This window comes from Momordica charantia, assembly GCF_013281855.1.
Source record: "Momordica charantia cultivar OHB3-1 chromosome 6 unlocalized genomic scaffold, Mcharantia_2.0 BLBB01000006.1, whole genome shotgun sequence".
Classification (NCBI taxonomy): Eukaryota; Viridiplantae; Streptophyta; class Magnoliopsida; order Cucurbitales; family Cucurbitaceae; genus Momordica; species Momordica charantia.
In genome coordinates, this window is record NW_028275164.1 from 7,920,745 (window position 1) to 7,934,587 (window position 13,843).

The 13,843-nt window shown below is 35.7% G+C and overlaps 1 protein-coding gene across 2 annotated transcripts in view; it reads right to left on the reverse strand.

Annotated features, from left to right (window-relative positions):
* Positions 1-8,738, reverse strand: part of GSL10 (glucan synthase-like 10) — a 75,385-nt gene extending 66,647 nt beyond the window's left edge. Inside the window, exons 1-2 of one of the 2 annotated variants that reach the window (XM_022301658.2) lie at positions 8,524-8,735; positions 3,846-4,050 (exon numbers count right to left, since the gene is read on the reverse strand). In XM_022301658.2, coding sequence (XP_022157350.1) covers positions 3,846-4,047 — 202 coding nt within the window. In that variant the 5' untranslated portion in view covers positions 4,048-4,050; positions 8,524-8,735. Of the gene's footprint in view, positions 1-3,845; positions 4,051-8,523 lie in introns of both variants that reach the window. The other variant, XM_088125080.1, reaches the window with a different exon arrangement.
* Positions 8,739-13,843: the final 5,105 nt, after the last annotated feature.

Genomic DNA, 13,843 nt, shown 5'->3' on the forward strand with positions numbered 1-13,843 from the left:
CTTTAAACACTATAGCATCAAAAAAACGATCAAAAGATTGTGACTTGTCAATGAAGATCCTTTGATTTCTTTCACCCCAAGTAGTCCACAGAAAGGCTCGGATGAAATTTGTCCATAGCTGTTTCCTTTATGTTTTTGAAGGGGTGTCCCATTAAGGTGGCCTCAAGGAGAAGTTTAGGGTCATTTGGTAATGTCGTGGACAAAACAAAAGCCAAGAGGATGACATTCCAAAAATCAGAAGCAAAAGTTCAGGAAGTGAAGAGATGTTGTTGAGATTCCATGCCGTTCTTGCAAATGATACACCATTGTGGAGAAATAGCCATAAAAGGGAGTCTTCTCTGTAGCTTATCGTTGGTACTGAAGGCTCGGTGACTAAGTTCCCATAGGAAGAAATTCACTTTTTTAGGGTAAATTCCCTTCCAAATAAAGTTGTATAGGCTAAATTGAGCTTGGTTGCTATGTGTGAGGTCCTTTGTGAGGGAGCTGGTGGAAAAAGAACCATTTGTTTCTAGTTTCCAGTAAACAACATCCATATCTGCTATTAAATGAATATCTGATAGCCTATGGTTAAGATCAGCTCATTCAATTATCTCGTCATCTTTAAGGTTCCACCTTAATCCCAAATTCCAGCAACCTGTAGATTCGTCCCAGATATCAGAGACTGGGGCGTCCTTTCTTGTTGATAAAACGAAAAGGAGGGGAAAGGATTGTTTAAGCGGCAAACTATTCAGCCAAGGGTGATCCCAAAAGGAAATATTCATTCCATTTCCAGTTTTAAAGGCCAATCGATCAAAAATCAAATTTTGCATCTTTCTAATGGCAGCCCATGGGCTTTTAGCAGAAGGTTGTGATGTAGAGTTAGGTTTGAGATTCTGTGATGCTTTACCAAATTTTGACTCGATCACCTTCCCCCAAAGAGATGTTTCCTCTGTAATGAATCTCCAAATCCATTTTGCAAGGAGGGTTCTGTTTTTCAGCTTCATATTAGCAATCCCTAGGCCCCCCATATGGATTTGATGCTGTATAGTGTCTCTTTTGATGAGATGTAGTCCACTATTGTCTTTGTTATCCTTCTGTAGAAAACTTGTGTCGATGCTGTGCTACTTTTGATGGCAAAGGGAAGAGGGAAAGATAGTAAGTAGGGAGGTTCGATAAAGTGGCTTGGATGAGAGTATGTCTACTGCCTTTGGAGAGATAGGAGGACTTCCATGATAGGAGACGTTTCTGAATTTTCTCAATCATTGGGTCCTGAAAAGAGAGAGACTGGTGCTTACCATGAAGGGGAAGTCCAAGGCATGTGGGCGGCCAAGTCCCCAATTTACAAGCAAATTTGGATTGAAGAGTTGTCAGTTCATCCTCTCCAAGATTTATCCCCAAAATTTCTGACTTTTGGTGATTTATGTTTAACCCCGATGCCTCCTCAAAAAGCCTAATGATGTTGAACATGTTTGTGAGGGAGAGGTTATCATATGGGGAGAAAAGGATGGTGTCATCAGCAAATTGTAGATGATGAATGGTCAATGAGTTGTTTCCCACATCAAAACCTTTAATAAAGTTGATGTTTGCTGCATGTGTCATAAGTCTACTATAGACATCAAGAATCATAATAAATAAAAAGGGGATGGCAACCATGACTATTCCAAAAGAAATTTCTGACAATTTTCTCCATTTCCATGATCAATTTCTTCGGAGCCTTAAAAATAGAGAAGGCGTACAACGCAATGCTATTAAAAATAGAGAGAGCAATGTAAGCCTCCCCTCTTTTGAAAGCGAAAGATTTATCCAATTATCAATTTTAGCCCTAAACTTATCAACAATGTGATCCCACAAGGATCCTTTTTTGTAATTACCTCCCAAGGGGACTCCCAAGTAATACTAGCCTCCTTAACCGTAGCTCCTCAATACATAGCCAATTTGAAAAGCCTTGAGAATATCAATTTCAAGGAACCAACTTTAAGCCACAAATCCATTTTAAATAGGGTGTTGGCTCCCTCTTTAATCTTGATGTTTCAGTTCTTCAAATAAACCTTCTTGAGCTTAGAGACTAAACTATGGACAGTAAGAACTAACGAAGGAGCATGGCAACAGTAGGGGGCACGGCAGGGGCTGAGATAGGGATGAATTTCCCATCTTCTCAAGGATCTTCAATCTCCATCCCCACCCCACTCCTCGATTTTGGAAATTGTGGCCAAGGTCGAGGATTATGAGGAAAAGTCCCCACCTCATATATTATTTTTGGTTATTTTAAATAAAAATGTAATTAGTTACTAACAAAATATTAAAATAATATATTTTCATTAAGAACATGTTTTTTATTCAATTTTTCAACTGAAATACTTAGTTTGAGACAAAAACCATATATATTTTATAAATAATTTAATAAGAGAAGTGTGTGTGTGGAGGGGGGGTCCTTTTTTTTGTCAGAAACAAGTATTTCATTACCAAAAAGCCATAATGGCTAATTACAAGAAAGCCCGCCAATTATAGATTAGGGCAGATAGGGAGTATTTGTTGAAGGGGGAGTAATAACATTTACACCATCCAAGGGCTAAAACAATAACCCTATCAAAAAAAGACCTCAAATGGGAGAAGTGTGTCTTTGAAAATCCGATTGTTCCTTTCCAACCAATGCTCCAAAAAAAGGCACAAACTAACTGTTCCCGAAGAATACCATTTTCCTTCCTAAAGGGGTGACCAGTCAGTAGAGAATTTAGGAATATGGAGGGAGTGTTGTGTTGTACAGTGTGCCAGTCAAAGGCCCCAAGTATTCTGTTCCAAAAGTTGTAAGCAAATTCACAATATATAAAGAGGTGACCCAGAGTTTCAACGTCTTTGTATCATAGGTGACAACAATTTGGAGAGAGGGCTAGGTGTGGCAATCTTTTTTGCATTTTGTCATGTGTTGATAGCACCATGACTAAGCTCCCAACATAAAAATTTTGATCTTCTTGGGGTATTTCCCTTTCCATATTTTGTTGTAGAGAGTCTGTGCCTGTTGGTTTTCTGGGGAGGTTAAAAAGGTGAAAATAGATTTTGTGGTGAAAGCCTTAGACGAGTCAAGGGGTCAAATCCATTTGTCCATTGGTGGGAGAGGTATCAGCTTGTTAAGCTTGGATGATAGGAGCATCCATTCTTCAACTTCAGAGTCTTTGAGGGGTCTACGGAAGCAATAATCCCAAGAGTTGGTGTCTTTGGACGGGGGGTTGGGGTTATTTTGGCATCCCTAGGAGCTAAAAAACAAGAGAAACCAACACCCACATTCAGCACATTGAGTAGCATATTTGATTATAATACTTTCTTAGATAAGAGTATTCTTCTCCATAGAGAAGCTCCACCAGAGTCAGTCGACACAGCTTAGCTTTGTTTCTACTCCTCGTGCTTTAAATAATGAAACCACCATTGGGAATCTGTTGAAAACCTAAATCCTACCTATCTGCCACCAAACCATCTAAAGTTGGCCCTATTTTGTTAGAATATAGCCCCATTTTATTTTAGTTTGACTCCCTTTGTGGGGCTGATTTTTTTATGGCAGTTGTATTTTTCATTTTTATCCATGAGAGCGAGGTTTGTCATTTAAGAAACGTTTTTTTCATTTGATTCATCAATAATATGATTCATCATTATTGTATTGAAAGATAAAATATTCAAAAGTCATTTTTGACACTTACACTCCAATTTAAATGATAAAACTGAAATAGATTTTTTTTATATCCATGAGTGTATGAGCTGAATTAGGCGCACCTCAATTAATCTCACGTGCATGGCATAGAATAATTATAAATTCATGCATTGCACACGTACATAATCTAGTTTAAATAAAAAAGAGAAATTAAGGAATAACATACATATTCTTGAGACATTGGGATCTTCATCTTGGATTTCATCTGCAGCTCTCAAGATTTCATCGATATCCCTATTGTTTGCAAGTGAAGATGGAACGTTCCCAGCAATGCCACTTTCAGGCCGCCCATAAGCATCAATGCCAATTCTATCCCTTCGTAAGGCAGCTCGAACTAAGCGTTCCCACAACTCCTCAACTCGTGTCATTCTCTATTGACACACAAGAGAAAAGTTACTTAAAATAGAAAAAAATAATAATAATGATATATTGAATGGCTTACCTTAATGAATCAAATAGAAGCATAAAGTAGACAAACATACAAGATCAAGACTAATCATGAAAAGAGGCAGAGTATGTTGTCTGGAACTTAATAATGGTTCACCTAGGCATGCAGAAATTACTAATGACAAACAAATTGAAGCAAGAAATTGAAAGTCGATTCTTGATGGCAAAGGTGTAGGTAAGGATTAGATTCCTCTTAGTTACTTACAATTTTGGCTCTATTTCGGTCTATATGTATCTTTATAAGTTCACAAATGTTGTTCCTAATTGTGTGAAATGATGACCAAGGAACAGAATTGTGAGATGGGGTAGGTCTTCCACTGCAGGGAGTTCCAAATAACCTATGATGGCAAAGATTATGAGCAAGCTCAAAAAATGGATGAAATCTACATTGTCTAGGGATGAAAGGCTCATGCTTGCTAAAGCGGTCCGTTCCAATCTATTTCCTTTCAAGCTACATCATCCCCTACTTTGTTGCTATGATAATTGATAAGCTTAATAAGGACTTGTTTTGGGACAGGGCAGACATGAATGGTAGTAGCAATGTTGTTAAAACGTAAAACGAAGGCCAAATGATTCAAATCGTGTTTTGAATCGCAAATTTCATGTATCGTACGTTTCAAATGTTAGAACCGTAAAAAAGGAATGAATCGAAGCGTTTCGATTCAAAAACAAAAAAATATTAGGGCTTTTTTACTCATCTAAGCAGTAGAGAAGAAGAAGAAAGAAGAAGAAGAAAAGTGGTGTAAGAAGAAAGAAGAAGAATAATGCGCTTGAGGGAGGTGAAAAGGCTTTACCCTCTTTTAATTATAAACGAATTTGTTGGTCGGTGTTGGGTTGGGTACCAATGGGCTAGAGGGAGGTGAAAGGGCTCTAATATTTTCAAATTATAAAAAAAAATACATACATATGATATATATATCTATTTATTTATTTAGTTAATATAAATATTAATTAAAAATAAAAACTTACGATACATGATACATTATATTTTAATTACGATTTACGTTCCAATTCACGAGTTAACAACCTTGGGTAGTAGCACTTAGTTAACTAGAGCACATACATCTTTCTCAAGGTAAAGGTGGGCTAGGCATCAAAAACATAAAAAATGAAGCTCTTCTTTGCTGAGTGGTTATGGAAATTTGATTTTAATTAGAAGCTGAGGCCTTTTCTCCTTTTCTTTGGATAAGAGACGAAATTTATAAATACAAGAACAAAAAACAGGGGCAGGGGATGAGAAAGCCCCTTCCCAACAAAAGAACTAATGAATCAACGCTTTCCAATCTTCTTATTAAAAAAACGATTTCCAATCTTTAAGGATCATGGATAAGCCGTAACTAAAAAATAATTTCTTGTGTTATAAGGAGTAAGGACCACAAGAAATGGTAAGCTGCACACTATGTCGTACTTTGGTTTCTTTCCCTCCAAATCTCCTAAAGCAAAGCTCTAAAGTCGTACTTCCAGAGCTCTCGCTTTACCTCTAAGTTGCCAACCATTAAGTAGTTCAAACGTCCAAGCATCAATTGGGGCATGCAAAACTAACCCAAAAACCAAGCACAAATAATTCAAAGCTTTTAGCCGCAAACTCACAATGCAAGAACAAGTGGTCCAAACTCTCTCTATTTTTCCAGCAAGGGCAACAAACTCTCTCTGAATTTCTTTTGTAATCTCTCTTGGGAATTTAAGCTCCTATGAGTCAAGCTCTAAAGGAAACTTTCACTTTTTTTTCTTTTTTACCTTTGGAGAACTTTCACTTTTCTAGGAACGTTTAACTTCTACACATACTCAATCAATGGGGCAGCTAGCTTTTTAGAAGTTACAATCAGCTTAATAAATGTCGATTTGGAAGTGTAAGCCGATGAGAAGTTGGGGCTTTATATTATATAATTAATGCTCAAATTTATGTCATTGAGGCTAAGAGTGGTTAACAAAGAAGCTTCAACAATAGCTCTAAAGGCACTTCGTTTCCTTTTTTTTCTGATAAGAAACAATTTCTTCTTTTTTTTTTTGTGTTTAAGAAACAATTTCATTGATAGCATGAAATGACAAAAGCACCATATAGGGGATTAAATGAAGGACTTCCAATTGGCTAAAAGGGAAGAGTAACTATAATGATGGAAAATAGGGAGCCTTTACACCAAGTAATAACTAGATAGACTATAGCATCAAAAAGTCTCTCGTAAGGGAGGAAATTGGCGTTGAAGGTTCTTCGGTTTCTCTCTCTCCAAAGGAGCCAAAAGAAAGCTCGAATGAAGTTCACCCAGAGTAGCTTCTTTTCCTTTTTAAAATGGTGGCCGACAAGTGTGGCTGCAATGAGGGGAGGATCTATTGGCAATACCGTGGACCAACCAAAGGCGTTTATGGACAATTAACAACAAGATGTTGTTGGGTCTCCAAGTCGGATTGGCAGATTGTGCACCATTAGCAGGATCTAGCCATATGTGGCAGCCTTCTTTGAAGTTTATCATTAGTATTGATAGCACGATGACTAAGCTTCCTAATAAAGAATTTCACCTTTTTGGGGTAGGAGTCCTTCATTCAGCAAGATGGGGTGAGGGGTCCGGGCTGTGGTGTGTTAGGTCCTTAATCAGAGAGTTGGTGGAAAAGATACCATTTGTTTCTAATTTCCATACCATGAGGTCAGTGCTTGTGGACAAATGTACAACAGCTCTACTGGTTGATAAGAAACAATTTCATTGATGGTATGATACTGTGAGGTATCTCCTCACTATTTCTATTACTTCAAGAACAAAGGAGCCCTCAGGCTTTACAAAACGCTAACCCACCAATTCGAGAGGGTGGGGAAACTCTCCCTTGCTTGCTTAACAAGACAAACACAATTCAGCCAAAAGATAAAAACCTCCCTACAACCTTCTCCCTACCTTATACCCTAACCGTACTCTCTAACAGCAGCTACTAACATTCTCTCTCCTGACCGTTATGGCCTATACTCCCAACATTCCCCTTTTACCCTTCCTATGATATGTCTTGGTTATGAGGGGCCTAACAGATACACATGCACTTAGTTTTCTATTCTTAAATTAGAAATCTAATTTATGACTTAATATGTTTTTTAGGTTGGCGTGGCATGCCTGGTACCTGTTTCATTTAAGGAGGATGTTTGGCTAGAGAACTGCCCATGTGTTTCTCTTTCCTAAGGCTGTACAATACCACTAATAGAAATACCTTTCTACTAGCCAACAATGGACTAATGTCATCGGTTGTTGGAACTTCTTAATTAGATTTTAGGAGACAGCTTAATGAATAATGACAGAGAATTTGAATGAGCTGAGTTCTTCCACAATCAACAATTTCACCAGGGCCAATATTCTAGAGAGTAGTTTTCAACATTATGGTTCCTAATATATGCATTCCATCAAATTAGTGCATAATTTAACCATTTTGATTTTCTTTCTCTGATCCAACTAGTTTTGTCTTCTTTCCAATGGATCAGCCCTATGAGATCAAGAAGGGCTTCCAATTCTATATGACAACAGAACGAAGATTGAATGAAATGTCGGCATGGGATTTCGGCAATTTCAATTCCATTTTCAGTCTTTTCAACTGAAATCGATCTTGTACACGCCAATTGAAGCAAAATATTACGATGAAAAGACCAATACAATAAAATCCAACCTAAAAAGCTTCTTTGAATACTCTCTAGCTGGAATGAGACTACGAAGTAAACAAAGACAAAGAATCTGCTGATTTTTTTTTTTTTTGTAACGGGGAGTCGGAGATTTGCTCCCCTATACCTAGGGGCACCCGCGCCGCCCCACGGCCCAAACCTGAGAGACATCAAGGGTTTTTGGTATTAAGCTCACCAAAAAGTTCGAAGTCAGTATGACCAAGAGACCCCAAGCCCTTGCAAACTAGTCTAATTTAATTGTGAAATGGTTTCTCATTGTCAGCTTCAACTCGTCAAAAATCAAACAATATCGTATCGTATGATCCATCAAAAGACATACCCATACCATTCAAAAACTCAGTACAGATTCTAATAGCAAAAACAATGTTACACAATTCACACTCTTTTAACTCAGTATGGTGTCTCGTAAACCATGGAGCAAGCAACAAACAAAACGTCAGAAAATTACCATCAAAGTTCAACAAAAGAAAAAATCACAAAACCCAATAATCACAGAAACCTCCGTCAATCCGATAATTAAACGCCGTATCATGCTGATGGCCCAGCCAACTCACCAGCACTTAAAAACCAAAATAACAACAAAATTAAAAGGAAACAGAAAAAAAAAAAAAAAAGGACGGGCAAACGTCACTGCATTTCCTCTTCTTTTCAATCCCCTAAATATAAATCTTCGCAAACCATACACTAGCAAGCAAAAAAATGAACATAAATAAGAAGAAAACGAGGAAACAAAAGAGATTCTACATGCCTGATTAGATGGAACAAAACCCTACAGACAGAGAGACGATGAGGAGTGAAACTGGAAATGAAAATGGAGTTTTGGGTTCTTCTTCGGGTTGCTGAAGCTGTGTAGATTCGGAAATGGGAATGGAGAAAACGATGGGGGAAGGCGAAAGGAAAAGGCAGACGAAGCAATATGGTGGGAAGTGAAGAGAAGAATCACCAGAAATGACCGGAGGTGGGTTTTGGGTCTTTAATTGACGCGGACGCGGTGACGAAAAATCTCAAAGGCTAAAATTCTAAATTACATAAATTACAAAAATACCCTTAACTTGGCACTTTCCAACCGGAGCATAGTTTAACGGGTTACGACACCTATATCCGATAACTTGAAATTCTCCCGTCCAACATGTTGTACTTCAGAAAAAAAAAATTGTGGTTTCAAAAATACTCCTATCATTTCAATAGTTTCAATACTACTGTAAATATTTCATTGAAATTTTGGAAGCATGTTTGGAATAATTAAATACTACTCCAACAAAATCAACCCTAATAGATTAATAGTAATTTTGTCATTATTTTTCCCCATTAATCATTTTTACTGTCATTAAAGGTCAAATTAATTTTCATTAATTAACACGTAGTTTCAAATTCTATCACATTTATTTTTTTTAAATATTGACGTATACATTAAAAAAATTTTAAATGTTCAGTGTACTTATTTTCTATCAAAAAATCATTAATTCGAATATTCGAGGGTATTTATGAAACAATAACAAAATTAAAGGTACCTTATTTTTATTTTATTTTTTTGTAATTTAGTCAAAATCTTAGGGCCACATCCACCGGCACTTGCCCGTAAATTTCCTCTCACTCTCTCTATTTCCCGTTGTTAAGCAACCTTTGTGCACACTTTTTTCGAGGCTGCAGCCTGTAGCTCATTTTTTTTTCTTTTACCTTTTTTTCTTTTCAGGATATTTTCTTAATTTTACTTTTTATAGTATTTTTTTGTTTTCTGGTTGGTTACAATAAATAATACATCGGATGGTTAGTTATCTTTTAGTTAATTTCCAATTTGGTATTTTTCTATATATTTCGGTGTGGGCTGGGATTTGAACCCATGGCCTTTCCATCGAGTATGGATAAGTTAACCATTTACATTATATTTAAGTTTGGTAATTTTTTATTTTATATTACAAATTTGATTTAGCTTGTTTGGTAAAAGTGCGTTATATTGTTAACTACAAATCTACATGTCATTAAATTATTGGTTTATTAACATGTATTTGACGTGTGGACATCCCGCTTATAATACATGGATTTTGTTGATTTACGAGTCAAATTTTGACTATAGGTAAATTGAGTTTCATGAATCAAATAGTATGTGAATGGCATGTTTGCATTATGATATATATGATAACAAAACAATAATTCAATCATTCATGGACAAAGTTGCTTACAAAATTCAAAAAATATTTTTTTTTTAACTAAATCACATAATTGATGGGTTTTTATATGTATGGGTAAAAATAGGAATTTTAAAATATTAAGGAGCGAATTGAGAATTACCGTTTTGAATATTTAATCTTTAAAAGAAAACAAGACACCACCTTACTGCACGTAAAAAAAGCACGACCTTACTTTAAAATCCAATAAAAATGATTGAATTGTGTAAAAAAAAGGAAAAAAAAGTATGTATATAATACTTGGGCATATATGTTTTATATGAATAACTCAACTTATAAAAACTAGTTATATATCAAACTTATGTCCACCAATATACTAGGTGGTGGATCCAGGATTATATGTCGGAGGCACAAATGTATATAAAGATTGAAAAAATCAATTTTATACTAGAACTTGGCAACATGTATCAATTTTCATCTTGGGATAATGTTGTAATTTTCACCTTGAGTTTTAAAATATGTTACAAAATTTACCGTTCGATAGGTTTTCATTTGAAAATTCGTTGAAAAAAATAATATCATGTGTCAGAAAACACATAATATAATTGTTATAAGTTTGAAAGTTTTGGCTTGAGTTATTTGCATTAATCAACTTAATTTGAGAAACATGATTTTTATTAAATTAGTATGTTTTTGTAGTTTTTTAAACTTAATAGATCAACTAACATAAATTTTAGATACATAAAAATTATAACATCTATCTAATCTTAGGATTATGAGCTTACATTTATTAAAAGAAATACATTCAACCACATAAATTTAAGGGTAAAATACACTTTTGGTGTCTGAATTTGAAGATAAGTTTCTATTTTGTCCTTAAGTTTAAAAAATGGACAGTTTGGTCCCCGACCTTTAAAAAATGGTTCTAAAAGATCCCTGAAGTCAAATTTCCGTTAATATATTTAACAGAAAATGACATGGCAGTTAAATTGGTGAGTGGACTCAATTGACATGGACTTTTTAAATGAGGTGGCAAAATATATTAGTTTTATATTCTTTTAGGATTTATGTGACATTTTCCCTCCTCTATCTCCCTTTCATTTCCCCTTTCTTATCTGCCGCTATCACATGCACCACGCCATCAACCTGAACCAAATCTGTCTTCCAGATCTGAGAAGCTGAGTGGGGAGGACTTCTTCCAGATATAAAGGGCGATTGGAAGGGAAGCTCCAAATGCGTGAATGGAGGGTAATCAACCGGTGTCGAAGGCTTGGATTTAGTGCTTAAAGTTTTAGATCTAGATGAGTTTATTCTTTTTAACGTGGAAAAAAATAGAGATGTAAGTGAGGTAAGATTACTTTTAACTTTAGCAATATTACGATTAACAAAACATAAACATATAATTTTTTTGTTCCCATTCTTATTTCCCAAATATTTTAGTCCTTAATGAGTTTACGCCCCAAATCAGTTTGCGAATTTTTTTTATTCGTATTAAAGGGGAATGTGAATTGGAGAAAAGTTGAGGACGGTAACCCATTTGGAAAGCTCATCTAATTTGGCCGAAGAAGCAAAATCAAGAATTAGAAATCAAGATTAGGAGAGAAATTCATAACCAGTGAAATAGCCATAGCCATGGGAGAGAGTTTCATAGGGGTGGTAGAGAGGGGAAGTTAACCGAGATTTTTCCTAAATCAACTAATTTGGTTTCTTTTCTTTTTTCTTTTTTCAATAACCCACAAATCTCACATCATTTACCATAAATAGTAAATATATTAGCAAATGTCACATAATGCTTCAAACTTCCACATCAGCATTCCTTTAAATATACTAACGAAAGTTTGACTTCGAGGATGTTTTAGAACCATTTTTTAAAGTTCTGGGACTAAACTATTAGTTTTTAAAATTTAGGGACTAAATAAAAACTTATCTTAAAATTCAGGGACTAAAAATATATTTTACCTAAATTTTTTACTTTAGAGGGGAGGGGCATTATATGATTTAAATTTTTTCACCGACCAATGACATATGAATGATTAACAATCTAACTTTGTATAAGTGTGATGGTGAAAATAGATATCACGGTACAACCTTGTGATCTTTTCGTTTTTAATCTCTGATTATATTGGTAATTGCAAACAAATTTGACGAACCAAACCAGGTAACAATATAAATGCAATTATCTCTAACTTCATATGTTAATACGAACACAATTTAATTGGTCAAGACATATATCATCAATCAAATCGATTCTTTAAAAAAAAACATCAAAAGGTCGAAGGTTAAATCCATACTCATGTGTTGTTCGTGAACTAAAAGGGAAAAAAAAAACTTCATAATCTTCTAGTAATGTCCATGAGTAAAAATGTATTATAATATCATTACAGATAGATCAAGTCTATGAAGTCTTATACGGGGAAATTGGGATTTTTTACCCCTTTCAATAACCACTTGGATTTTTGATCCCCTTTTGATTTTTACTTATTCATGAATAGAGGGAGTTATTTGTTTTTCCGCTGTAATTTTTAAAATAAAGGTTTAAATGTCCCTCAAAAGTAAGTAAGTAGATGCGAAACATATAAAACGCTGTTAATCTTGCTGTGGAACAGACTATTATTGCGAAAATCGGTGAATACAACCAACTATCATTAAGAATTTCATCTTTGGACCAAAAGCAGGCAAGGGGGGGAATACCACAAAGAGAAAGGGTACCTAATAAAAAAGCATTTTTTGTAATTGGCACATGCTTTGTTAAACCACCCATAAGAACCATATTCTGACTTTTATCTGGAGAATATCCAACAACGGATTCTATTGAGTGATGTTCCTTCACCTCAGATTTCTGACCCCTCCCCTTATTTTATCATGTAAATTGACTAAATTGCCCTCATTTCATAATGAATGCATTTATGATATAATAAATTTCCAACCAACCCACCAACCACCAACTTAACAATTCTCACTTTATTTTTTCAACTCTAAATCACCACACACACGCAAGTCACATTTTTTTCCCAATACTCAAGATTTTCTCCACGTGATTGTTGGCCCACATTATCCAATCGATCGGTCCCCACATAATCCGTTATCTCGAATCCATTGTTTTCACAATATAGGTATGTCCATTTCATCATTTTAGAATATTGTACTTCTTCAAACTTGTAATGATACGAAATTTTATCATTTTTCTAGAAAAAAACGTTATTTTACGGAAAACAGAAATGAAGTCTAGAATTTATCTTGGACCGGGATTGGTACCGGGATGAAATTTAGAACCGGGTTTGAGACCGAGATAGAAGGTAAACTCAAGCCCGGTCCTTCATGTCCAGATACGACCGGGACCGGGACCGAGATGGGGATAAACTGGGGTAGACCGGGTAACAAGACAAAACAATATTGCTTAGAAACGGACCGGGTTGAAGCCTGGGATGGAATCCAGAAAGTCGAAGTACAAGATATGGACTTTCTGGATTCCATCTCGGCCTCGTCCCGGTCCATTTCGAACCGGGATGAGTCCCAAGATGGATTCCATAAGGATGGTCTTTCTGGATACCATCTCGGTTTTCATCCCGGTCTATTTCGAACCGGGATGAGACCCGAAATGGAATCCAGAAAGTCCATCCTTCTGGAATGGACTTTCAGGGTTTCATCCCGGTCCTAAATCCACCGGGCTTAAAGCCAAGATGGAACCCTGAAAGTCAAAAATTAAAACAAAACAATGGAAGCAATAATAAATCAAACTTCATAATAACCTTGGCTACTTCAGATAGAGTCGAAGGTTGAAATCATTCACACCCACACAAAGAACGAAGAAAAAAAAAGGTAGAAAATCATTCACAATAAGATCGCGAGTTCGAAAGAAAAATTACCTCAATTAGGGAATGGGGAAAGCTCTGATAGAGACGAAGTGAGGGAGACGAAGAAGAAACGACGAAGATGAACTTT